Source organism: Lampetra planeri, unplaced genomic scaffold, assembly GCF_965212315.1.
Source record: "Lampetra planeri unplaced genomic scaffold, kcLamPlan1.2.h2 scaffold_1125, whole genome shotgun sequence".
NCBI classification, from domain to species: Eukaryota; Metazoa; Chordata; class Hyperoartia; order Petromyzontiformes; family Petromyzontidae; genus Lampetra; species Lampetra planeri.
In genome coordinates this window covers 2596-29826 of record NW_027613836.1, presented here as the reverse complement: position 1 = coordinate 29826, position 27231 = coordinate 2596, and the positions used below count along the sequence as shown (strand labels likewise).

At 49.1% G+C, this 27231-nt stretch overlaps 2 protein-coding genes across 2 annotated transcripts; one reads left to right on the top strand and one right to left on the bottom strand.

Annotated features, from left to right (window-relative positions):
* Window positions 1–4580: 4580 nt before the first annotated feature.
* On the top strand, window positions 4581–11627 carry LOC144738688 (prolyl endopeptidase-like). The gene is made up of 15 exons (XM_078621681.1): window positions 4581–4637; window positions 5370–5498; window positions 5589–5655; window positions 7227–7395; window positions 7478–7563; window positions 7722–7848; window positions 7923–8139; window positions 8542–8733; window positions 8853–9038; window positions 9128–9303; window positions 9428–9644; window positions 9969–10118; window positions 10198–10324; window positions 11145–11233; window positions 11550–11627. The coding sequence occupies exons 1-15, from the start codon at window positions 4581–4583 to the stop codon at window positions 11625–11627; spliced, it is 2067 nt and encodes a 688-aa protein (XP_078477807.1).
* A 104-nt stretch (window positions 11628–11731) lies between these two features.
* Window positions 11732–25914, bottom strand: LOC144738686 (amino acid transporter heavy chain SLC3A1-like; the record flags this gene model as incomplete). The annotated part of the gene is made up of 16 exons (XM_078621680.1): window positions 11732–12163; window positions 12235–12360; window positions 12470–12652; window positions 12731–12932; window positions 13012–13136; window positions 14828–14947; window positions 15274–15399; window positions 15522–15667; window positions 15758–15937; window positions 17962–18217; window positions 22550–22607; window positions 22973–23088; window positions 23353–23360; window positions 24630–24747; window positions 24997–25550; window positions 25600–25914. Coding segments are annotated over 16 exons (3065 nt in total), but the record flags the coding sequence as incomplete, so codon positions are not given.
* Between the last annotated feature and the right edge of the window lie 1317 nt (window positions 25915–27231).

Here is a 27231-nt window from a genome sequence, read left to right as displayed (position 1 = left end):
TGCAGATTCGTTTAACGCACACCTACATAATCTTAAGGTTAGATTGTCAGTGAATTTGTTTCACCTGTGACCATTCACAGCCTGTGATTTGGATACTGAGGGTGTAAAAACAACAGAAAAGCCTTTAAGAGACACAGCTTGCATTTCCCTCTTCAGTAACCTTCTTAAAGCGGTGTGAGCCTCCTCTGGGATGACACTGGATCACTGGCTGAAAAAAAGCATTTCTTGTCTTGGCATGAAACCACACACTCCAGCTTCTTGTCACATTAAGAAACTGCTTATTGTTCACGTACCAGCACAGCGGTGGACAAACACAATGGCGGAGCGAGGATCCTGTTGAGAGGGGGGTAGTAATTTGAAGCTGACTCCACATTTTGGACTAATCCAACCGGGCTTTTTAGCCTTCTATTCAGAAGGACAAGGAACCCCAGGACTTAGGCTTGTCCTCACCTCAGGGGTGAAGGGGATTATCAAGATAGCAGCAAAGGTGGAGAGGGTGTGACGGTGGCCGAAGTGTATCGGTGCATGAGCGGGGTGTCAGTGTGTAGTGTGTGTATGTATCTCAGTGAGGAGTACACATCAGCAGGTATGTGTGCATGTTTGTGTATTTAGAAGGGTTTTTCTGTGATTTCCACCCCAAACACAGACCCCAGGGCTCTGACAAGGTCACCTCTGGGCCTTTCAGAGCCTCCTCTCAACCAGTCCTAATTGATCTCACGCATTACTAGTCCCAAACATGGGATGGGGAACGGGGGGAGACGGCTGTCTCATTGTCTGAGGAACAAGATTCTCTCTCTCTCTCACACACACTCACACACATTTCAAGTCTTTCTACTCTTGTGAAACCCCCCCTCAGCTTAGCTATTAAAACTAAACACCTAACCTCTAACCTGAACAGAAGTCTAGTTTTCAGGTACAGCTGTATTGTTGGCGCTACAATGGAGTCTGAAATAAAACGTTGTTCACGCAAACATGAAAAGAGATATTAAGACACCACCTCTGGCATGCCCACCCACCAGCTCCCCTCCTCCCCCTACCTCCCGCCCCCCTCCTCTATGCTCTGGTCTCCGGCTGTGCTAATCCACTGGCTGAGTCAGGAACTCAAGTTCCCCATCTGGCCGAGCACGACTCCAGCTGAGAGGAGAGAGGGCTGAAGGGGGGAAAGGGAGAGAGAGGAAGGAGTGGTGAAACTGAAAGAGATATGCAGGGATCGACCTTTACACTCCTCCATGAATTATTAACGGAGGAAGTCAGAAGAACACAGAGACGCTTGCCTGCGATAAACACATCACGGGTCCTCATGTATACAAAGTGGACTTATCACACGAGCGGGCTGGAGCGAGCCCCTCTGGCCTCCATGCTGCCATCTGTCTGGTTAACCCACAGCCTGTGTCATAACCGAGTTCTGAGGACGGGTGCACAAAAAGAGGCCTACAAATCCAACACAGACCTTTGTCCGAGGATTTCTAACAACACTGTCTTAGGTGGAGGAATCTACTTCAGCGTCACATGCAGCACATCGAGCTCTGCCCTAGACTTTACTTGTAAGTGGTAGTCAATCAGCCGGGGGCAGTCTGGTCCTCTGACCTCTGATACCAATCACCCTGTCACATTCCCGTTTATCAACATCAAATACCTGGTTAATAACAGGAAAAAGAACACCTCATCATCGACTTCCATGACAGAAACTGCCATCAGCCACCAGGGGGTGATGATGGTCTTTTGGCATTGGAATTGGTGAGCTGTCATGGCGTCTAGCTCTGGTTTACTTCAAGTTGACATGAGTGAGTGGGTGATGTCCTTTCATTCCATGTCAGGCTTCGTGGGCCTTCTCCACAAAAAACATATTTAGAGGTGGAAAAGACATGAAAAGAAACCAACTCAAGTTTACGTGATAATAAACAATGAGTTTCTTCCACATGAGAACATGAGAAGACATCTGCTTTCACAGGTGTACCAGTGTATAGACCTGGTCTGACCATCGTGGCAGCAGACAGAACTCCTCTGAATGAAGGTGAAACCAAGGCTCTTGGGCGTCAGGTGATGCCGTTCCACTCCGTATCATGGGGCATGTGCACATCTCCATTTGAGTCATGCTCTTACCGCTCTCCCAAACTACTCATCACTGTCTACTGGAGCAACAAGAATCCTGCAGCCACTTACCCTCCAGAGGACATCTGAAGGTAGATGGGGGGAATGAGTACAAGATAAACTGCTGTGGAAGTCGCTGCCATTCAAATCAATGGGAAGAAACCACCTCCGTCAATCAGACGCCAACAGCACACAGCATGAGGCTAGCCCTAGCTGGTGTGTGTGTGTGTGTGTGTGTGTGTGCACGCGCACGCACAGGGGGGCTGGGTGGATAAAAGCCAGAGAGCAGTGTTTGTTAACTCAACTCCACCATGAACTTAATCCCATGTAAGCTCACAGAAACACACAAGCATATTAAAGATCAAAAGCCTTTGAGTCAAAATGGACTTACAGACATTACCGGTGTTGTCAAAGCTGTTGAGCACTTCATTAACTCTGAGAGGCCCCAGGTTGTCCCTGGGAGACACAAAAACACAAATATAAATAAGAGACAAATGCCAGTCTGGGACAATGTTCCACTTACAGCGAAGAATCTGAGCTTCTAAGTCACACGTCAGCATTGAGCCAAAGGAAACAGGCGAGGTTGATTTATCTCCTGCTGTCAGAAACCAATACAGCAGCAGCATGTAAAGCATAAACGACTGGAAACATTTCACTCTAGTCCTGCGCCATGGCTTCTTACACACTTTTTGGTCATCATGTACCGTCATGCTAGAAACCAGGAAGCTTATTTAGACTATGTGCAAATGCAAACATATGTGGTTTTGGAACATTCCATCTGATTCCGTCCATACGGAGCAGAACAAACTGACACGGACTGATGGCTGAGTCAGAGGTGGTTGGTTGAGGTGAACAGATCCTGCTGCCACGGCAGCTGTGGTTCAGTTGGCTGTGATCCATTGTAAAGTGCAGCTGTGGAAAACAGCGCTACAAGAGAAGTTTATTTTTGACAAATGACAAGTTCCCCTGTGAAGGAACAGGAGATACAGTTTGTCTATATTATACTTATCAAAGTACATGTGCGTATTTTACTTCCCAACAAAGGTCAGTTCAGGTCATCCTCAGTCTCAGGATGCGAGCTACGATCATGCTCTGATCAGCAGGCATCAGGGCCGTGGTTTCAATAGCGTCAATATAGTCAATATTTGGTCAATTATTCTCAAACAGAAACAAATCTGAAGTGCACAGGCATGATAACTTGTCTGTTCAGTGTGACCCTGCATGCCAGCACCAACTTTGACTTTGGGTTGTTCCATCCACACGTACCTGAGCAAGGCACTGTACTCTGGGTGGGAGACACTTCGGTACTCCACCCACTGGTCATCTGAGGTATCACTGGAGTCTTGTGTCACAAGCCTTTCCCTGCTGAAAAGGTCGAAGGTGGCGAACCTACGGACGGACACCTGTTTGACCTCTGGGTTGTCCACCTGCTTCTGACGCAGCACCTGAGACAGAGTGGGAGGGGAACACTTGGAGGCTGGTGTGTCGAGGAGACTTAGATGAAAAAATAAAGACACTGAGTTGAGAAAGGACATAACGCAAGTTGGTGGGAATCTGAAGATTCTCTTCCTGAATCTGACACTGGCTAGATTTGCCGTCACACGTAAACATCGAAGTCAGGTGGTGTGGTTCACTTGTCTCCGACCCCGAGACCCTGCTTACCATACCCGCAGAGCACAAACAAAGTCTTGGCTGCTCCTTCCAATCTGCAGGAGAAGGCAGTCAGCTGGAGTGAGTGATGTCATTTGATGCCAGCTCAGGGGTTTCATAACGTTCAACCAAAAAAACAACACATTTAGAGGTGGAAGAACATGAACCAATGACTTCAGTACTAAATAAGATGTTTCAGATGCACAGTAGACAAGAATTTATTTACGGCATTTACAGCAGGATTGCAACGTAAACGAAACATGCTTAAACGTTAAAATGTAAAAAGAACATGCACATCCACATGGCCGGTGTTGTCCATCGGGAGGAGTGAAGTTCTACTGCATAGAAAACTGTCAAGAGCTAAAAGGCCAGAGTTTGTTCTTGTCAGCCAAGCGTACCGTCGGCCTGATGCCCTTCTACGGTAAGAGCAGTCACACACACTTAAAACACAATCTGTGTCCAGAGGGGAGAGGGTTCCATCTTAAGAACTTCATGACTGCTGAATAAGACAAGAAGCCACATTGAAAGTGAGTGACAGTCACAGACCCAGAGGCTGCTGCGACCCGACAGGGGGTCTCACCTGTCTCAGAAGGGTCCACCTGGCTCTGGCCACCTCCGTGGGGAGGGGACAGGTCACAGCGGCGCTCTCCTTCCGGTCTGTCCTCTCAGGTGACGCCGTGCCGGCGGAGTCCCTCTCCATTTCTGACCAACCGTGAACAGAAGTCGGTCACAGTGGCCGGTGGTAAGGTCGGGATAGAGAACTAGTCTTCTTCCTGTCCACTACACCAACGTACGGATGGAAAATGCGGCTGAACTCCAGTCACCGGTTCCACACGACAATGGATGCGTCCACTTCCGTCCACTCTGCGATGGAAGGAAAACGAGTCGATCCGAAGGCAATCTGCTGAACCGGTGGGGGCAAACAGGCAGCAGCTCACATCTGCGTTCGATTAGCTTTGCCTAGCAGTTCTGGTACGTCACGTACAGCGGGTTTGTTGGGGAACCGACAGACGGGACTCGGGGCTGCGACCGAACGGAGGAACCGAATTTACTGGAACGGCTTTCCAGTGAATTACATCCATGTCCCATGTCATCCATGTGTACTTGATTGGACGGTGCTGACGTCAAACGTTCAAATGAAAACGGCGTAAACGAAGCTTCTAATGAAATGAAGATATAAATTAGTGTCGATGGCAGTTTTCTCTGCTCTTACATCGCTTACATCGCGGTTATTATTGCGGAAATATCCGATTTGTAAACCGAGAATATGTTTCATCTTGTCCCTTCAACGTTGTTACTCCTCGGTAAGTCTGATCGGGTTTAATGTTCCTGTCGGTTTAACCGTTGAACGACCACACGTGTGCAGGCTGTCAGGACGGATCAAACCCAAACAACACTGGGGCGGGGCGGGGGGGGTCAACCCTCGGAGCCCAGAACTCATTTATAGGGTCAGAAAATGACCTTCATGATCAGATAGACCACAAAGGTCGGATGCAACAGCCGCTTTAATACCGTTGGTGTCACAGTCAACACTGTTCACGTGTCAGATGGCACACACATTTGAGTGGTGGGGGGGTCTGTGTGTTCAACTATGAGCTCTGGTGTCATGTTCTCATCTCTCATTCCAGGAGCCTCCAGACCCATCAGGGGACCGTGGCACCTATCGTCTGGAGAAGTACCAGGACATGCAGAGGTATTTCAGAAGGAGGCTGAAGGCAACATACGGCCGATACTCGGACCTACCGGATCTCTCAGTGGTAGGACTCTTCTTCTGGGACGTCAGAGGCAAAGAGTTAGAACGCATTTCTGTTCTTTGATGAACTAATCAGGTAAATGTCTTTACTCAGGTCCATGGATGTCACCACGTTTATTTCACCGACGGGGACAGCATCTACCGAATGAACAAGGGACAAAGTACGCACAAGAAAACAGTTCAGACTTTCTCCACCGGGAATCTCTCATTGCGTGAGGGCGTTAACTAGTTGATCTCTCATTCATTATTCCGGTTACGGGTCGCGGCTGTTCTGGATCTGATCCCAGCAGGTGGACATCAGGGTCCACCCTGGACCCGTCAGCAGCTGAAGGACAGACAACATTCACACTCACATTCACACCTACGGGAGATTTACAGGGACCAGTTAACATCAGAATGCAGCTGCAGGAGGAAGGACGACGGAGTACCTGGAGGGAACCCATACAGACACAGGGAGAGAAAGGAAACTCAGACAGACAAGAATCTAACCTTCTCACTATGAGGCAACCACTGAACCACTATGTCGTCCTTAAATTATTCAACTGTGAAATTAATTTCCTAACTTTTACTCCTCTTTACTACTACTACTACTACTACTACTACTACTACTACTACTACTACTCTTAAAAAAAAGACTTGACATCACAGTTTTAGACTGATTTCCGTTGTGTTTGTGTCTCAGCTCCTCCTTCAAACATACCATGGGGCAGACTCTGAACAAAAGAACAGCTCCAACAATTCCAGGACAACTTCCTTTTATTTCCAAGGTTTCAGAGTTTGTTTGTTTTTTTTGGATCGGGCCGATGTTGGTGAATTGTTTCAGCCTCTTCACAGTCCTGACTCTGCTCTTTTTAAAGATGTTCAACCTTCAATCTGTTAATTGTTAATTGTTAATTCTTCTAGACTTGTGGCATTTGACAGCGTAGATCACTCAGTTCTCCTGTCACGCCTCGAGTGCTGCTTTGGACTGGTCGAATCCTACCTCACAGATAGATCCTTCTGACCTGCGGGGACCCCCAGGGGTCAGTTTTGGGCCCTCTACTGGTCTCGATGTATATGTTACCCTGGGGTCGATATTTAGGAAACACCTTATTCCTTTTTATTGCTTTGCTGACGATGTGCAGGTGTACGGTCCCTTCGAAGGAATCCCTCTGTGCATGAGGGACATGGATGGACGTACATTTTTGAGCATTAAATGAAAACAAAACTGAAGTTGACATGTTTGGTCACAGATGACCTCTCCACATTGAAAACCCTGGAGACCCGTCTGTTTAGCCCGCCTTTGGCTGAGCAGTGTCAAAGGTCAAAGTCATAGGTTCTTATTTCTCGGTACAGGTACATAGATACCATAGATACTGGGGTCCTCCCAGGTTAAAAGCAGACGTGAGGTCAAATCAGTTGGAAGCTCGACAGAGCAAACCAGAATCAGTCACATTAGTTAGTAAAAGTATGGAAGTGTCCGAGTTCAGGGCTCTTCTAGCCTGGGGGAGAAGGTACTCCAGAGTCTGTTGGTCCTGCAGCGGATGCTGCCAGTCACCTGTTTGGGATTGTTTCCAGTTGTTGTTCTACAAAGAGGACCATGGTTGGTCATAGGCTTTTTAAATGTGCTGTAGAAAGAGAGCTGACATTGACACAAATTTAAGATCATTTCTGTACTTGTCTGATAAACCAGTCGATCATAGTCATTTGTGTATGTTTACCGTTCATCAATGTGCTTCCGTCCTATTTGTAGGTGAGCCAGAGCAGGTTCTAGATCTGCAGAGTGTTCCAGGAGGAGAGGAAACGACCGGACGTGAGAGGGAAGACGGGTGTTGTCAGTGGACTGTCCAGAGAATACGTCTGTCCCCGCATGAAAAGCATCTCGCTGCTACATTGAAGAGCACACGCAGAAAGGATCTAAGGTTGAATAGAGCAAAACATCCACACGTCTGTCAAACGGTCCCAGAGACTGAATGACAGGAACAACGGGTTTTGGCCTTCCAGGTGTGTGGTCGTGAGGCTCGAACAGAAGAATCCTCCTCTGGATCCCAGTCCCATCGTACTCACACTGGACCATGTCTTCAGCTGTGGTACGTGAACGGGGTGTTGATATCATATTGACTGACTGAATCGAAGAGAGAGTGTGTGTGTGTGTGTGTGTGTGTGTGTGTGTGTGTGTGTGTGTGTGTGTGTGTGTGTGTGTGTGTGTGTGTGTGTGTGTGTGTGTGTGTGTGTGTCTTCACTGCAGAGTGGGCCACGGATGACGTCTTGTTTTATACCCCTCTGGTGGGTCTGCGCTGCAGTCGAGTCCATCGACTAGATCTAAGCTCCTGTGGAGGCACAACAACGTGTGTGTATGAGGAAACGCAGCCTGAGTAAGTGTTGATGATGTGAAGCGGCGTGTCCCTCTGCTCCCACACCATCTTTAACCCCCTCCCTGACGTCTCAGCGTGTTTGTGGAGGTGGCGCTCTCCAGGGACCGGCAGATTCTGACCATCAACTGCAGCAGCAGGACCAGCTCCGAGGTGCTGCTGGTCCATGCAGCGTCACCCACTTTAGAGCCCCTCCTGGTTCAGCCACGGCAGCCGGAGCTTCTGTACCACGTGACGCACTGGAGGAACTGTCTGATCATACTGGCCAGCACAGGACGTGGACAGGAATACCAGGTAGAGAGGGACTGATACAGAATCTAGTGGATGGAATAGAGTTCACTGTACGTGTACAGTAACTAGTAGTATTCTCTGGTATTTTTGTTGTTTTGATGTGTGTTGGCCATATTTTTGCGCGTCATCTTTGAGGCTCCGTTAACCTCTGCACAGATTAAACTATTATTACTGTTGTTGTTGTACAAAAACAAGGACACATAGTATGGTCACAAACATCCCAAAGGAAAAGAAAGATGAAAAGAAATTCAAAGCAGCATAAAAGTATTGCGCATCTGTTCGGTTTTGTATTTTTTCATGTATTCGTGTATTTTATTGTGTATCGTAGAGTATCGGTTTTAGCTGAGGTGATTTCTTTTGTCAAGAAGCCACATACAGTGTTTCCACTGCTGGACTCTGCCCCAGGTGGTGCGGGCTCCTCTGTCAGCGCCCTCCATGGGCCTGTGGGAGACGCTGTTTGCCCCCAGCCCCGGCACCGTGATCAAAGACATGGACGTGGTCGGAGACCACTGCGTGTTGGTTGTAAGAACACAAGCCCATGAACTAGAGCTGATAGTGATCCCGTTGACCCAACCCGAGACATTCCGCCGTGTGCAGGTCAGCGGGTTCACTCATGGTTCACTCATGGCTTCTCCTGGTTTCTGGCGTCACGTCTTCTTCATCTTTGATTCTCATCTCTCCCCGTCAAGCTCCCCTCCTGGGCCTGTGTCGTACAGACCAAAAGTCCAGGCCTTGCAGACTCACACAGTCAGTTTGAGTTCCTGATCTCATCTCCAGTTCAGCCCCCGGTGCCTTACTGTCTGCACCTCGAGGAGGGGCTCCTCCTGCCAGGCACTGACAACACCCCGCCCCCTAAGATCCAGCACAGCTCTCTCCCCACGCGTTTGGAGGCCTCCAGCCAGGTGAGAACGCTCCACGTCAACGACGAACAAACTGACCTGGGATTCTACTGAATGTGACTGTGGTCCCTGTGCCCCCCCCCCCCCCTCAGGACGGTACCTTGGTACCAGTAACACTGTTCCACACGGCTCCTCTGGGCGGTTTGAAGCAGGCGCCGCTCCTGGTCCATGTGTATGGCGCCTATGGCAGGGACGTCAGCATGGACTTCTGTCCAGACAGGAGGCTGCTGCTGGAGGGGGGCTGGGCCTTGGCCTACTGCCACATCAGGTGGACCCCCACCACAGAAGCCCGCAAATCATGTGACCGCCGGTTGCTCCGTGACGACAGACATGATCCTGTTCTGCTGTGTTTGTCTGGACTTGGAGCTCATCTCTGCTCCTTTGCTTCACAGAGGTGGAGGGGAGCGGGGGCTGTCCTGGCAAAGACAAGCTCGCATGGAGGGCAAAGAGAAAGGAGTGGAGGACCTCCGAGCATGTCTCGATCATCTCTTCTCCTTAGACGTCTCCTCTCCTGCGCTCACTGCCCTTACCGCCTGCAGCGCTGGAGCTGTGCCAGTGGGGGCGCTGTGCAACAGACACCCACACATGATGCAGGCTGTTACACTGAAGGTAGTTTGAAGTTGGTTCGACGCGTCAGGAAACGTGAGGGGTTGTGTACCAGAGCTGAACCGTGAACACGCTCCAGTCGTGGAATTCAGCTGTCGTCGGTGTGCGTCTCTGCACTCGGCAGCAGCATGTGCCGCTCTCTGGGCCGTGTTGTTTGAAACCCATCCGGGGGTCACGAGCAGCTTCCTGTTATGAGCCAAGACAGAGACATTCTGTCAGTGTCTGTCAGTGTCTGTTTGTGTAGGAAGATCTCAGCGGCTCTTCTTCTTCAGGTCACGTGTTCTGTGATGTCACAGACAAACCTGAGTCGTCTATTTTTGCGCGTAGGCTCCTTTCCTGGACGTGTTGGGGACAATGGAGGATCCCACGCTGCCTCTAACTTTGGAGGACAGAGAAGAGTGGGGAGACCCGGTGGGAAACCCAGACCACAGGCTCACCATCGCCTCCTACTGTCCCCTCCGCAACATTACTCCTCAGGTACAGAGTGGCTGCAGGTCTGTGTGTGACGGCTGTCGACTGTAAACACACACCCCTCACGTGTCTGTGCTTGTGCTAGCGCTACCCATCTCTGTTAGTGACGGCTTACAGCCGGGATGACCGGGTGTCGCTGGCCGGGATCCAAAAATACACCGAGCAGCTGCGGAGCGCCGTTGAGATGTACTTCAACAGGAAACCAACGTCAGGTGCCTTCTCACACAGCAGCTCCATGTCCGCCATGTGACCATGTGACCATGTGACCGTGTCAGTGTTGTTCTTCTTTACGATGTGGTGTCTGCACTGTCAGCAGATTCAACAGCTCAGGGTCCTGTTTATGGGAAAGTCCTGGCAGCAAAAAGTATATGACCAAAGGATGGTACAGGTCACCTTGTACCGCAGTGTGTGTGTGTGTGTGTGTGTGTATGTGTGTGTGTATGTGTGTGTGTGTGTGTGTGTGTGTGTGTGTGTGTGTGTGTGTGTGTGTGTGTGTGTGTATGTGTGTGTCAGCTAATTGCACTCATTCCCCCACAGACGGACTCTTTCTCCCTCTCACTTCTAATCTGACCTCTCCACCCTGGTGCTGGTCGTCTTTACACCCCTCTCTCTGCCTCCTCCTGCTCTCAGACACATTCTTCATCTCTGTCGTTCCTTCTCTGTTGTTCATGCACACGTACGCTCTGCAGCTCAAGTGGACGTGTATGCGTCTGTCTAATCTGCCTCTTTCAGCCCTCTAGAGTCTCTGATAAAGTGCTGATGGCACAGACACATGCGGGCGGGTGGGCCGGCCCATTAGCATGGTAAAGAGATAGTGTATCAGAGCAGGAGATTAGAGCCCCAGACTGGGAGCTGTCAAGGTCAAGACCGCTGCTGTGAAACAGCCCGTACCTCTGAGATGAACCAATGGAGGAGGAGGATTTGGGGAAAGATGGACACGTGGGTGGGAGGGGGGGGGGCGTACAAGGAGATAGGAGAAGTATTACAGACATCTGTCTGTGCCTTTGACCTCTGTCTTATTCCCTCATTCAGAACATGAACCACAACCAAACATACTTCTGAGGATCCAACCTGGAGCGAACCACTCTGGACCGGAGGACGTGGACTCGATGCTGGAGGAGGTAAAGAACTCTTTGAACTCACTTTGGATCCTTTGAAGGTCAAACCCTTTCCACCTGCGCTTCCAGACACTTCTAGAAGGCAGAAACACCAGGTTGACGGTTTCTGTTGGGTCAGTCGGTTTCCTTGTTGATGACTTTGATATTCCGACTGTTTTAGTGTCTCACATCCAGAGGGGTTCTGGCGTCCACCGGACCACCCCCTCTGCCTCCTGAGCCACAGCCACTCTGCAGCACCTTCACATGGATCAAAGCGACGTCCGTTTCTAATCGAGTGCAGCACACACTGACACGTCTGCTGTCTTTCCTCCCGCCACAGGAAGCCCTCCAGCTGGCTTTTCTCTACACAGAGCTCGGCCTGGAGCCTCCTCGGCCCCCACGCAAGAGAGCGAGATAGCCAAGACGCACACAGCTACGGAAAGGAAGAAAAAACCGTGACAATGTTGGATAAAAGACGTGGAGTCTTTATTGAGAGCGACGTGAAGGGATGGCCCGTTCACTTTAGCATTTGTACAGGATGTTCATCACCTTCAGGTAACAAGCCTTCTCAGAGATGTAGCACTGAGCAGGGTGGGTGGGATTGAAGCGAGTGTGTGTGGAGTACTGGATCACCAGACCTTCTCCTGCCTCCGTCACGATGTGAGACTTTGGGAACAACTCGCCGTTCTTGGCTGAATTTGTGCTCTTCAGCACCTCCAGCTGGTCCGGTAGTTCACTCACAGAGGAGAGGTCTGTGATGGCGGCTGCGTGGCCAAAGTTGAGCACCATGAGGAAGGCGCTGTGGAGCCCGTCCAGCTCTCTGATGTAGGAGAAGACGCTGTCGTCAGCGTGCACGTGGCAGAACCATCCACGATGAAGCGGCAGCTCCGACTGACGCAGGGTGTTGAGGGAGCGGTACTGAGCCAGGACCGAGTCTCCGTCGTTCCTCTGGGACTGGAGCAGAAGGAACACGTCAAAACAGTCGATGGTGACCAACGAGTGCTGTCTACGGACGAGCGGCGCACCTCCACGTTGACGTGTCGGTAGTCGGGGTGGACGGGCAGCCAGGTGACGTTGGTCTTGGGGTTAAAACCTGCGTTCATGTCAGCGCTCCACTGCATGGGCGAGCGCTGAGGGTCACGGCCGGCGCTCTGCACAGAAGACGTGGGGTTTGAGCTCCTGCTGGAGGCGTCACCTCCAGCAGCTCTGGGATCAGTTCCAGCGCGTCTGCAGTGATTTGTCACGTCAGATGATACTTACTGCGTTGAATTTGCCAGCAGGGTCTTGAATCTGACTCTGGGTCACGTTGATGTTCTCCATGCCGATCTCCTCGCCGTAGTAGGTGGTTTGTGTCCCAGGAAGGGTGAGGAGAAGCATGTTAATGACACGAACATAGGTCTGACCAGCACGAGAGGCCATCCGGAGCGTGTCGTGATTCCCGACCTGGAATCGGGCAGAGGCAGGTGCCCACGTCAGCTCTGACAGCAGACAGGACAGCAGACGTTGCCTGCGCTCACTCACCAGCCAGTTGGGCCACTGCCCTGGGGGCATGTTCCCCATCCACCGCTGGACCAGATGTTTAACCCACAAGCCGCTGAGGCCCTGGGGAAGCTCCAGAAGGTTAAAGTTGAAGGGGAAGTCACTTTCTTTCACCTGCGGGGTCCCGTAGTACATCATGGTCTTGTCTATCTCCTGGTAATCGTACGACTCTGTCACCATGAACCTTCAGCGCAGGAGGAACACGGCGTTTGAAGTGTCATCAGTGAATGCCAGACATTTCCCTCCAGTGGACGCGCCCTGACCTGTATCTGCCGGGCTCCAGGCTGAAGGTGTCCATCTCAGCCCTCCAGTCTCTCAGCAGGTCATGCAGGCCCAGCTGGGAGCTGGTGTAGTCATGGTGGAGGTCCCACTGAGAGCTCACTGACTCCTGGAGAAAGGAACGGAGCTGTTACTGTGGCTCTCCCTTCATCGTCTCCTGGTTCATACACGCTCCATCATCACCGGCATTTACACAACAACAACCGATGGCTTTTGTCAGGGAGAACACAGGAAGAAACTGGAACGGAGTCGGCTGGAGCAGGGCCTGTACCAGAACCACTGCGGAGTCACCAGTGTAAACCCAAACCAACCACTGACTGACTCTGGAGACAGGCCACGCACACATGGGGACAGTATGCCGACTCTACACAGGAAGGTCCACAAGGTCACCTGGACCTTCTAGCTGTGAACGGTCAACGGGCTAACCGCTGCACCACCGTGCCGTCTGGTCCGGTCCTGACAAATCAGCAATGAAGTCGCTGGTGTCATGGTTTGGTTTTACTGGCCTGAGTTTTCAACCTGGTGACTTAAGCCACATGCTTGACTCGCAGTCTCAGCTACGGTCCAAACACACACACCCACCCCCCTCCCTCTTGTGTGCTAGTGAGTTTTTGCCCCTCGTGGTACTTTGAGTTAGTTGTTTTTGAATAAACCGTGTTCTGCGTCTGACTCTGACTCCTTCTTCCACATGTGACAGCTGCTGTTGTAAAGGAATGTTCACACAGGTTCTGGACCACCACGTTGAACAAGACTCAGAGTATTAATACTGCAAACATTTGTGTCCAATATATAGGGAAGATATTAGGACATTCCGGAGCGTTCCGGAGAGATGGAGGTGGCCCTCAGAAGGTGAACGGAGCAAACACCTGGTTCAGTGTTTGTCGTGTCCGGAGGACGCCGTCGATCAAAGTCCATTCAAGGACACCTCCTTCCTGTTATCTGTGTTAACACACACGGAGGTGCTCTGAGGTCGTGTATTAACCACTGTGACGGGTGTTTGGTCCAGGAACAAAACTGCACACCAGCTCCGCTCGTCTCGTTCCTTTGAAATGAGTCGTCAGCTAATTCCGAATGACATTCCTGAGGGAGTAACTCACCAGTCAGCACTCCGTCTCCCCGTTACAGTCTTATACCGCCGCACTGCTGCTAATCCGCTAAAGTATTCCTCTTCTGGACTAATCTTTGTTCAGTGAGAATTATCTTGAGTCTCTTCGGGACAAAAAGTCTTTGTTACTGAGCTGAAGTGGGGGAGTCATGCAAAGGTTTTGAATGACAGGAGCAGTGTTTTCTCCAGGAGGTGAACCTGACATGTTCCATCTCGTCCACGTCTCCCACTCAGCTGGAGGGTTAGGTTGGGTCTGCTCCAACAACTCCACCGCTCCAACTGTGAACGTGGGGACTCTGACATGCATACACTACCCCCCCCCCCCCCATGGAATGAGAATGAAGGTGGTTTGGTTACAACCTAGTTTCACCCACAGGAAACAGATGTATCAGTCTTCATTTGCTTGAACGCATGCTGGGTTGGTCGTGAACTACAGAGCTTGTAATTGGTAGTTTAATCATGTTCATCGTTTAATCCTGCTCAAGCTACAGTTTGGAGCATGGAACAGGGTGTTTGTTGAGAAGTTACGTCCACTCAGTCTGGATTGGATCATCAACACAAAGGATCCATGAAGATTCTTATTCATATTATTCATACGTGAAACGTGATCCCAGCTCGAGTCATGAAGCCTGTGAGAAGCGAGCCGCAGACGTCAGTGGGACTGAAGTTGGATACCGTGAAGTTCAAACACTCACTGGTGGTTTGTTGGGGTCCACCTGTGGTTCGTCCCTCAGGTGTGCAGCCTCCAGAAGATGCTTCACTGCAGCCATCCGGAAGCCATCCACCCCCTTCTTCAGCCAGAAATGAATGATGTCCTGACAAACAGCCACAAATGAACCACGGACATTAGAGGAAGGATGAAGGGGGGGCTCGCACTGAGTCAGGTGTTTCTTCCGACAGATGTTTTGCTGTGTCATGACAATGTTGGTGATACAGTACATGAGGGTGAACCGACTGAAGTAAATAACAGTAGTAGAATCAGTCAGCCATCACTGGAAGGAGAGAAGACATACCGAGAAAAATGATGACAATGTTTACAGCATGTTTTCATATCCGTCTGTAGAATACCCTCGGCTTTTAACACGGTTTCCTGGTGTAATGATTGAGGGTGACGAGGGTGTTGATCGTTGTGCCGTCTTACACGCATCTCTCTGCGGACATGTGGGTTTCTGAAGTTCAGGTCTGGCTGCTCCTTGAGGAACTGGTGCAGGTAACACTGACCTCTGACGTCGTCGTACGTCCACGACGAGTTCCCCCACACGCTCACCTGACAGGGAGGAAGGCGCACTGGTTGGACGCAGCCACCGACAGTACACGACGGGACCGACGGGACCCCTCACAGACCTGAGTGAACCCCGTCAGAGCCGGCACAGCGTCTCATGTACCCACCCAGTTGTTGGGCTTTGGAGCTGTGGCGTTGCAGTCGGTCCAGATGTAGTAGTCCTCGTAGTGGGGAGCTCGGGTCCGACTCAGGTTGAACCAGCGGTGTCTGTCACTGGTGTGATTGGGGATGAAATCCATGATCAGCTTCAAATCTGGTGGACACAGAGAGGTAAAGGTGTGAAGCCCACGCAGGAGCCGCCGTAGCGTCCACCCCCCACCCCAGCCGAACGCCGACGGCCTACCTAATCTATGCATCTCAGCCAGGAGCTCCTCAAAGTCCTGCATGGTTCCGAAGAGCGGGTCCACGTCCTGGAAATCTTCAACATCGTAGCCAAAGTCCTTCATGGGAGATCGGTAGAACGGGCTGATCCACACCGACTTGACGTTCAGGAAAAGAAAATGGTCCAGCTGCTCCTGAATTCCTGCAGGTCCACAAACAACACTGACGGCTGCAGCCAACATGTCTGCACAGTGGCCCGTTGGAGCCACGCTCCTTCACACCCGACTGAAATCATACGTGTCTGTGACGTTCTGCACATTGTCTGTGTGGAGTTGTCATCGCCCCACCCCCACCTCCAGCCTTCCACCTCTTCCCCCCACGTCTCAGAACAACAACAGCAACGTTGGGCTACATGCTTGTGTTCCTGGGCCCGTTGCACAAAAGAATCGGTTGAGCCGAGTTCAACCCATCTTAAACAAAACCATCCAGACTCAACCAGGATGAGCCGACACAGATTCATCAAGACGGTGAAACCGATCCTGGATCAGTGCACGCACACGCCTTCCTTTAGCAGACCTCGCTGGTCGATCACAGATTCACCGATTCACCGTGACGAGCACGGCCGGAGGCGGAAAACCTCATGGAGACTGATGAGGAGGTAATGGAGTAAATGAAGAAAGACAACACCGCCACAGTCCTAAAACAACAACGTGTTACAGACCGCCTGAATGAGTCAGAAGTCAACAAACACACACTGACCGCTCCGCTGAAACCATCATAATCCAACTAGTTAAAGTCCACGTCCTGGCTGGTGATCTACTGTAGCATTTAGATGTTTTAAAGTTAAATACGTCCTTTACTGAACCACATGTAGGGAAAGTGTCTCGTGAAGACAACCAACTCGTCTTTTACATCAGGGAGGTCAGAGGTCACTTGGTGGACCACCGACAGACGGTGTTTCATCTCCCACTGAATAAAGGAAACGTCCCGTGTCAAAGAACCTCAGGATGATGGCTACTGAGGTTCAGTCAGGGCCAACGGGAAATAGATGGATCCAGAACCTGACAGATGTATTAGAAGTCCAGGACGTGAGAATTTAACGGGTCAGATCGGTCCCGGAAGATTCGTTCACACCGTAACTCTCCTCACCACCTGTCTTATGTGGAGGAATGGACAGGTCATTGTTTTTTCTGACATCTGATTGTCCAGTGGGTGGTTCTTTTCACAGGATCTGATTCAATGCTGACAGTTACCCTGCTCTGGAGTACGATAGATAGTTGTTCAGAGTAAGTTACCGTGGAGACAGGCTTTGTGGCTCAGGGTTAACCCTGAACTTATCTCGCAAAAACACAATCCTGCTTCGTGGTACAGACCCCAGGTTTCAGATTGTGGTGACTGTTGAGATGAGGGAGGAGCTGAGATAGAACCTGGAACTAACAGAATAAATCTCCATGGTAACGTATACCAGGACATATTGACCTTTGCTCTATCCCCCATTTGTGCAGATAAATTGAACCAGGATAACCAACATAGTCCCCCCAGGAGTCTGCAGAGAAAAAGTGTTGAGTCCGCGGAGACAAATCCTGATTCCACGGCTTGACAGTTGATTTTCCACAGGCATTAAAAAAAAAACTAAAATGACCAGTTCTAAAGCAAATTCATGTAATACTGAAGTAACAATTATTTTCATGAAATTAACTGAATACCAAACACTGACAATTGGTGGTTCTAAAATAATCAACGTCCATATTGTCTTTGTCCCTCTAGGGCAGACTGATTTCGTAACATATGAAGTATAAAACATTTCACCAAACTATGGCTGAACTCTTGTCTTGTAACGACAATGACACATTGTTGGTTTTCCATCTGGTCCGGTTTGTGTTCACGAAGGACCAATGTCATGTGACCACACATGTCGTTGGGTCATAGGTCACAGCTTATGTCAGAAGACAACAACCAGTGTTGCCAACTTAGCGACTTTCTGGACCCCCCCTAGCGAGAAAATTAGACAAAAGCGACTAGCGACAAATCTAGCGACTTTTTTTGGTGATCAGAGGCTCCAAGATCGCGGGAGGGGGAAAAAATAATTGCGCTAATAATTGTGCTAAATAATGTACATTTCAAGCGCCACCTATAGGCCTGGAATACAAACTACAGTGTGTGTTGAGTCATTTCCATGTTGGTGGTCGAGCCAACCGGGTGGTACATTCTGTAGGGTCCTCTTACCTTTCAGGTCCCCGACTCCGTCCCCATCCGAGTCTTTGAAGGAGCGGGGGTACACGTGGTACACCGGGGAGGTCTGCCACCAGCTCAGGCACCGGGGCGACAGCGCGATCACCGTGGCGGTGAGCGCGACCAGCGCCAGGGTGCAGGCCACCGTCAGCCAGAACAGGACCTCCCGGGGGACTCTGTACCGGGCTTGGGACGAGTACAGGAGCAGCACCTCCTTGGGCATCCCGGCGTACGGTTTGATCTGGGTGTACTCCTCCACCGGGGCCACGGGTCCGACCGGACCGGTGTCCGACACGGTGTCACCGTCGTCCAGCGCCCCGAAAGCCATGATTCTGGGCGCATTCCCCCATTTCTACCGCGTCTACGGCATTTTTAGAAGGCATCGTCTGAACACACACACACACACACACACACACACACGGTGAGTCAGTGAAGAATCGACCTGATCACTCACTCTGACACACACACACACACACACACACTCTCTCTCTTCTCTTTCTCACGCATACTCATATTTCTGTCTCTCACGCTCACAAGCACGCGCGCGCACAGCCAAGTGAAGTTCGATGGGACTGGTGCACGAGTTGTCTTTATTTCGGTTTTAGTAAAGTATTATGTTCACGGTGCTTTGTGGATGGAAACACACACACACACGGTTCTAGTGCCTGAGCTCAACCGAACTCCTGCTTACACACACACACACTTTACAGTTCATTGGACAACTTGTTTTTCCTGATGTCCCGAACGCAACCATAAATGACACCTTTTTCATGATCACGTTTGGACTCTTGTTGTGGAGGAGGACGTCTGTAAAAGACAAAACGTACAACAAAGAAGAAAAAGTTACATCTTTTATTGACGTGTATGTTCATTGTAACATCACAAGATCATAAAATAGCACAGGCAGAAGAGAGACCGATGGAAAGATGTGACCGGTCCACTCTGAGGGTCAAAGGTTAAGGTGGCTGAAATAAAAGCAGTAATTCACTCACTAACTACCACCCCCGTCTTCAAATGATCATCGAGAAGCGCTGGAATAAATAAACCATGGTCGTGGGTTATGGGAGTGACCAGAAACACAGAAGCATCATTGATTTTTCCAATTCTTATTTCTCGCGTCTCCTCTGGCCTCAAGTTTACAACAACTCAGCCGGTCTGGAATAAGCAACAGCGACAATCTGATGAGTAAAACCTTCATACATGTTGACAATCACCAGCAATGAGCGAACCATTCAGGCAGAGCCAGACCTCCGAGCTGAGACTCCTGTTTTCTGTTACACACTCGGTGACAACCGGGAAGTAAGACCGTGATTGTTTTCAGTCCATGCAGGGGAATCCGTGTGACTGACGATGAAACGCATTCAGTACATTGCCTCTCATAGCTCAGTGAGAAACGAGGTCAAACGCACTGAGGGCTGTATTCAGAGCAGCACAACCGTGCACAATGGTCAGGAGTCAGGAACACAGGCTGGCACCCTGGGACGTTGGTAAACCATTAACCGCTGCCCGTTGTAAGGTTTGACTTTATTGTGAAGGGAATTATCTCTTCCAGGGAAGATCCACCACTCCTCGCACTGCCTCCACCAAAGAACCCACCAAGTCCTCCCAGACATAAAATAACTACACATTCAAGTACGTTTGTCACAGGGCGCCGACAGCAGCGTGAACCTCCCTCAGATCCTCCATCGGTTCCTGCCCACACGGTTGTTCCATGGAAAGCAAAGAGCAGGTGCATCCACTCGGTCTACGCCCCGGTTTGCCCAAATGATTGGTTCCAGACATTTTAGTCTGTTCCAGGTTGCATCCTCTCTGCAGCGGGAGTGTGAGCACAGGTCTGGGTGGGACCCAAGTGTAAAAAGAAACTCTGGAAGAGGCATTGAGTGTGTGTCAGCTCACACTGAGCTCAGACTGGGCATGTCCACGACAAAGACGAGGCTGGAATTCCTCTGACCTAAACAGTCTTTGGAACGCTGCTGTGTGGGGATACAATATCCAACGTGTGTGTGTGTGTGTGTGTGGGTGTGTGGGTGCAGACAAAAGAAAAGACAGAAACATACCCACTGTCACATATATACTGTCCACACGCAGGAAACACAACAGCTGGGAATTAGAGTGAAAGAAACAACTCAAATATATATTGATTTATAGAATTATACGTAGTAATTTCATATCTAACTATTTGCCCGTGTCTCCGACAGCAGCAGGCGAGCTGCAGAGCTTATGATTCTGGCAGTTTGTGCCTGTGGAGGAGCCACGTTGGACGTCGACTGGAGGAAAGCCTTGGACACACGGCGGGGTACTGACGGACTTTGACTCCAGGGACGTGTACGGTAGGTGACGGGCAGAGTCTGGAGCTTACCTGCATCAGTCAGACTGACACAAACAAACCCACTTCAGTCCAACTGGACCTGAGCGGTCCAGGAGTGGTTCGACGGGCCGTCCAGTCAGCAGAATAAACAAAGTCAACATGTGCTTCACTTTGACACCTACACTGTATGCGCAGCTCGGCTTTCAGACATCACGTCCTATAAAAAGAGGCAAAATAATCTGTTTTCTAAAACGGCATGTTGTGTTTTCTGTTTCCACAGACCTCCAAGGTGAAGGCAAAATAAACACCACCTGGAGATTATCAAAAGGGATCCGGGTCCTGGAACGCTACCAGTGGTACTCCAACTCCGGCTCACTCTGTCAGAAATAACAGCATGAGGAGGAAGGGAAGAGGGGCAGAGAAGATGGAAGAAGATGGAGTGGAATCACCAGGAGGGGAAGGCGGGGGCACAGGAGGGAAAGCCATTATCACACCATGAACCATTCTTTTCCCACACACACACTTCGCTGTCTGCTCACGCCTTAATTCAAGGCCAGGAACACCGAGGAACAGCAACAATAAAACAAATTAACATTCTTATAACGGCAGGGGAGGCGGGACACACATTGACCCTCGTGTAGACGTTTACCACAGTACACCAGCATGGACACTCCTCGCAGGAAGTGACAGAGACAGACTGCTGCGTGCGGTTGTAGGAGACCGAGTGAGACAGCGATGCATGCGGGTCAGGCTGGTGCATGCGTGTTTGTGTGAGAGGGAGGGACAGAACCAGGAACAACAACCATCCGTCCCTCCCCAGTCCTCAGCAGACAGACACCTGGACCGCTAAATGAGCCCATCATGCTCGAGTTGATCAGAAGGGGAGCAGAGACTGGGACTGACAGGAAGCACTGACACTGAACATGCCTGGAGGACTGTGTGTGTGTTGGTCTGTGGGGGTGGTGGGGGGCAAACAGTGACACATTGATCACTTACCAAATGAAACAGGAGGGCTGCGTTAATCAGAGGTGAACACACAGTTAGACATGTCTACACGTCCCCGATCAAGTCTTTGTTTCCCTTTCATCGGTCCAACAGCACACCTGACCTGTCTCTCATCGTCAGGTGACACACACAACATTCTGACACTCAAACCTTTTTACAAAGACAAAGACGTATTTCTGTCTTTCATTCAGGCAAACGGCAGAGGCTTCTTCAAGTCCCAACAGGGTGAGCTCTCCTCTGTGATTGAGGCGAACCTGGTTTCTATCTAACCTTTATTGGGGGGTGACACGTCAGTATTTTTAATATACCTATGTATTTTGTAAAGGAGATATGGAATTAGAATTTGAGTGTTTACCGCCACACAAACAAGGCAGACCATGGAGTACTTGGAAAAGTTGACTGTTTGTGGATTTTTGTCAGAGGACACGATGCACTGATGCACCAACACTGAACTGAGCTCCGCAGTTCACTCCTCTTCTGATAATAAACGTTCTAATCGACCAACAATCACAGAACCATCTGTTCTTCATCAACAGACAGAGTGTGTTTAAGACATCAGATATGATAAATGAGAATGTGACGACGAACAAAGAACTGGATCAATATCACTAACTCCTGAAGGAGTTTTGATTTAAAAAGGTCCTCCAGTATTACAGTATTTATGTTTACAAGTTATTATTTGAACTGCTGACCATTCATTCATGAACCAGGTGTAGAAACCTGTTGGTTATTTATCAGACTGGGTCTGTTATGAAGCCAGTTTCAATCAAACTACTTGTGACATGTCATATTTGCTCTCACTTGCTCTCACGCAGAAAATCTGTCAAAATATATATCGTATATTGCTATTCAGCTGACATATATGGAGATATGACTTTTGGTCCATATCGCCCAGCCCTAGTATTTATATCTTTGTATTTCTCATCATAAGTGAACAAAGCCACATGCTATCCAGTTACAAGTCAGTCAATGACATTAGGAGATTTTGTGTGGATTCAGTTGTACCATTGAAACAGGGATGACCCTATAAACACACTGCTAAACCTCAATAACCCCGACACAGAGGCTGTACAACATTCTAGGGCAGAAAGCCTGGTAATGTACATTAGGACAGACAAAAACATGATAGAGGAAAACTAAGAGCTCCGCTTTCAGCAAAATAGTTAGAGAATGTTGTATCTGCAGTGGTTTGTGCACTTGTTTGACTGAAATAAATCCTGTCAGTGTCATGTGTGGTAAACTCAGATCTCATTTGTTATGAACACTCACCCCTTCCTCTTCCCTATACGGGTTTAGACGGTTGTACACTGCTTCAATAACACTGCGTCTGCAGGACGAACAGAAGCAAAAATCAAAGCAAGAAAACAAGATGGAGTGTTACTAAGTAACTGCTAACGTCATCATCTTCTACTTTCAGGTAGAAACGTATCACAACTGCGGAGCTGAGCACTGAGTCTTATATTGTATGAATGTTGTATTCTGCACATACTTTCACAAATATCCCATAACAATTCTACTCTAATTATGTTCTGGTCAGATGATCCATTAAAGTCCATTAACTCAGCAGGGATACGTATGATTTACAATGTTTCACACTGTCCTCCAACTTTGACACTGCAGACGTTAATGATATAAGTATCATCTGCAATGGTTTGTTGACACATGGGCGATTTTCCTGAAGGGGCTTCGTACTTGCTGGCGAGGCCTCCCCCTGGTGGCAGAGCAGGCATGCCGCTGTCAGTCGACAGGTTCCTCATCACTCCTACCATGTCAGGAAAGCCGTCATCCCCCCGGTCGAGACAGCATTTCTAAAACCAACGAGGTGGTATTAACCTTTGACAGTGGATGAGAGAGGAGCTGAGGAGGAGGACCACAGTGTCAAATGAGGACAGAGGAAGGGACAGTTACTACGGTTACATGCAGCCAATGACCTTTTCTAACTGGAATATCAGCAATAACCTGGTTGAGTCCGGCCATGGAAACACCAAGAACCCCTCTGACAAACCCAAATAGGTTCATATTCTGTTTTGTTCAAAACCCGAATATGAGCCCTGGGTTACTCCTCTTCTGACCTGAATATCTGGTCATGTATACGCCTGTCGGGATCTCCCCATGAAAAGGAACATGAATTTCTTTTCTGCGCATGTTGTTTTCGCAAGGAATCTTGGTCTTTCGAGTCCAGGAAGACCAGAGAAACAAAAGACCACACCACCCTTCTCATTACAGACACATAAATATAATGAAAAACATGAACATCATGGCATTTGTAGATGGTAGAAAGCACCCGAATAGAGACATCTACAAAAAAGTGAGTGAAGCAGGAATTGTACGAATGCCAAACCAGATCAAGCCCCACTGGAAGACACTGAAAAGGGCGTAAAAGAAAGCCACTGCTACCGGGTTCTTCATTATCCACCAGGCTCCTGTTGTTCTTATTGTTGTTTTGGATTTGGATACTGTGTCATGACGTTCTCCATGTGTGGAAACATTCTCCGTAGCCTGGCTGGTTTTATCGAGATATCCCAATTATTGACAGTTACCATGGAAACAGGAATAACCCTGTTTGATCACGTATGTAAACGGGTTATTACGAATGTTTCAGTAACTGGATTATTGACCTTAACCCAAATTCTGAGTGCATGTAAACATAGTCAGTGAGAGAAAGAGGCCTGTGGGCCCAGTGGAGTGGCATGTGACCAGCTCAGTGTTCTCTCTCCTCTCTTTCGTCCTCCATCATCAGATCAGTTTCTGAAGCCAAATGTTTACTCTGTCTCACCTTTTTCTTCCAATAACCGGCCATGAAAATGATTTGATAGGAATCAAGGCTGCCAATCAATCCATTACCTACACATTTATTGGCCAAAATCGGAAACAGCTCCCGCATGTGGTAGCAAAGGCACAAATGGCTCTCTGGGGAAGACAGCTGCCGTTGTGAAGCTTTACAGCATTCAACAGAAGCACTCCGGACCCTGGGATAACACATGGTTTGTAACAGAACACGTAGACAGAAAAAAAGAAAGAAAAATACCACAAGCGGAATCCATGCAGAAAAGACGCACTGTTTGAAACAGAGAGGGAACTGAAAGATGCAGCAGGAGAAAAAGAGGGCGAGCAGGAAACGGGCAACAGGGAGGGAGAAAGGTCATGATGGTGTCCTTCCTCTGCTGTGAGTCAGTTAACATGGCTGGAGGTCAGACAACGGCAGGTGAGTCCACCGTTTTCATTGAGATGTATAAAGTTACAACATCTCCAGGAGTTATTCAACTCTACATTCTTCCAAAATCTGGGTGCAAGCACAGCTGTTTTGACAAATAATCAGCTTCATCAGCCTCAGTTCATCCATTCTCACCTTCCACTCGAGACTCCAAGTATTTGTCGAGCTCGGCATCTCTCCTCACAGCTTCCTCCGACACTTTGGGAGCATTGGCCAGACACACTAACACAACACTCATGTTATCCCGACTCCCCTAAGACGGATGGGAGGAAAGAGGAGTTAAGGAAGAAAGAGATGTCAGCTTGTCTTACAGAGATGCACCAAAGCAATTTATCTACCTTCTAGTTGTACAATCGCAACAAACACAGCATCACGAGTTCATCTAACCCAAACCACAGTGCACCACTAAAGAAAGAGATTCTTAGCGACTGACTAAACACAAGACATTTGTGTTCATGTTAAAGACATGTGGCACTGTGCTGAAACACAGGTCTGTACACACCTTGTGCAGGCAGGTGTCCACGACTTCATTGCAGACTCTCTCCAGGTCGTCAGACACCTCAAGCCTAGATCTCACAAATTCACACAGCTCCTCGTTGGACATGACATCCCAAATACCGTCGCAAGCCAAGATCACAAACTGATCCTGCTCAGGGGCGCGAACCATTTCAAAAACCTCTGGCTCAGGACTAACCAACTGCTCAGTGGGGCCTTTGCCATCCACACACTTGTAATCGTAGTCCCCCAAGGCCCTCGATACAGCCAGTGACCCATTCACCCTCTGGATCATCACCGAGCCACCAGCATTCTGGATGCGCTCTCTCTCCCGTGGGTTGCAGGGCTTGTGGTCAAGGGTGGAGAAGCACACGTGTGAATTTCGGTATAAAACAGCTCGGGAATCTCCACAGTTTATGAAAAAGAAATGATCGGGTGACAGGAGGATTCCTACTGCAGTGGACCCACTTCGGTCCATGCCATTTCGAAGGTCAGAGAAGCTCCGCATATGTTCATCAATCCTCAGGAAGCCTGTCCGGATGCCACTTTTCACTGTCTCCACTGTTGGAGCAAACTGTGCTGGGGGGGTCACTAGTAGGGGCATCTGGACACGACAGGGAGCCTTGTCTTCCTCCAGGTCCAAGACTGCCACCTACGATGTGTTCAAGAAGATGCTTGGAGCAGTAGTTGGCAACCCTGGAGCCTGCGTGCCCATCGTAGACGGCAAAAAAGGACCAGTCAGTCATCCCAGGGGCAGGCAGTCCCAACACAGCAGTGTGGGCATCTTCCATCTCGACCCGCCAGCCCTGCATGGAGCTCAGCCCATAGCGCAGCCCATTCCCTTCACCATGGGAGTTGTGTTTCTCCGTCTTGGGCTTGTCCAGGAACGCACCCCATCGCTTGACTGAACAGTACCCAATGCTACCTGTGGGGGTATAGAAGCAGGAGATCTGGTGAACGTAATTACTGACCTTGACATTCAAGCACACACACATTCTGGTTATATTCTTCACAGATACAGGTTAGTTAACAGTCATGGTTCAGTTAACACCAGTGATGGTGGACACATTAGTCATTGGTTAGTATGGACAACATAGTTTAGTTTGAACATAGATGAGTGAGTTCAGGAACACGTTCAAAGACACAGGGACATCCTGCCCTGTCAACGGCATAAGAAATGTGAGGGGATTACAAGTGAAGACAACGTATTGGAGCAATATTTGTACTCCACTAGTATCTGCCATGAATATGGCCTCTCGGCCAACAAAAACAGATGAAAAGGTAATCACTGAAGTTCTGAAAATATGACCCAAATGCCCGACAGAGACCTGGACTGACACAGCTTTCAGGCTTGTGTGTTTTGCTTTTAATGTTTACTTGATAGGCCTAAAGAATAACTCAAACAAACAGCAATTATTACTCATCGGATCAGGAATAGCACAGCCACTTTGGTTCATGCTTAAACAGACTGCAGAGTGAGCTTAAAAGCTTATTTGGCTAGTCAGGCCTGGCTGCTAAGAGAATTAAACCACACAGCGGTGCAGAGGATGTATTATCTGAACATAACGGCACCTGCATTAGCTTAATGAACAGCAGCATCAGGCCGGTTGTCAGTAGAAAGACATTTGTCTCATATTATTCTGAGATCAAATGTGAGAACATCACTATACTCTTATTGATTGTCACAAGACTTAATGGCCTCTCAGCCTCAGAAATTACCCCCCTGGACTTGAGATGATCAATATATGCTACTTAAAAATATGTTATAGGTATACTTAAAGTTCAGAGACCACATTTATAAAAACAAGTGTATGTTTAATCAATTCTGTAATGGCCTTTCAATGTTTTCACATAAAAATGTATCTATCTTTATCTATGATACCCGACAGAAATGTTAAATTCATTGCCCACAATGGAACCATTTCTCATCTTTATCCTCTACCAATGGCAGTTTATGACTTTTTTTTTAATTCCATTTTATGTGCTATGACTTATGTGACCAAATCCCTAGTCAACAGCATACACAATGTACAAAAGCATAACCCCCTTATTTTAAGATTCATGAAGTCGTAGCAAAACTGCAAGCTTAACTTCAAGAGACAGCTATAATGTGAGCCGTAGCCTGCTAAATACATAAATAAATGTGTGCATGTACATGCCCTTAGAGTGAGGTACGTGCTGAGAACATTGGGGAGTGATGACTCCATGGCTGCACAGCTTGGAGTGGCAGCTGAGTGGTTGT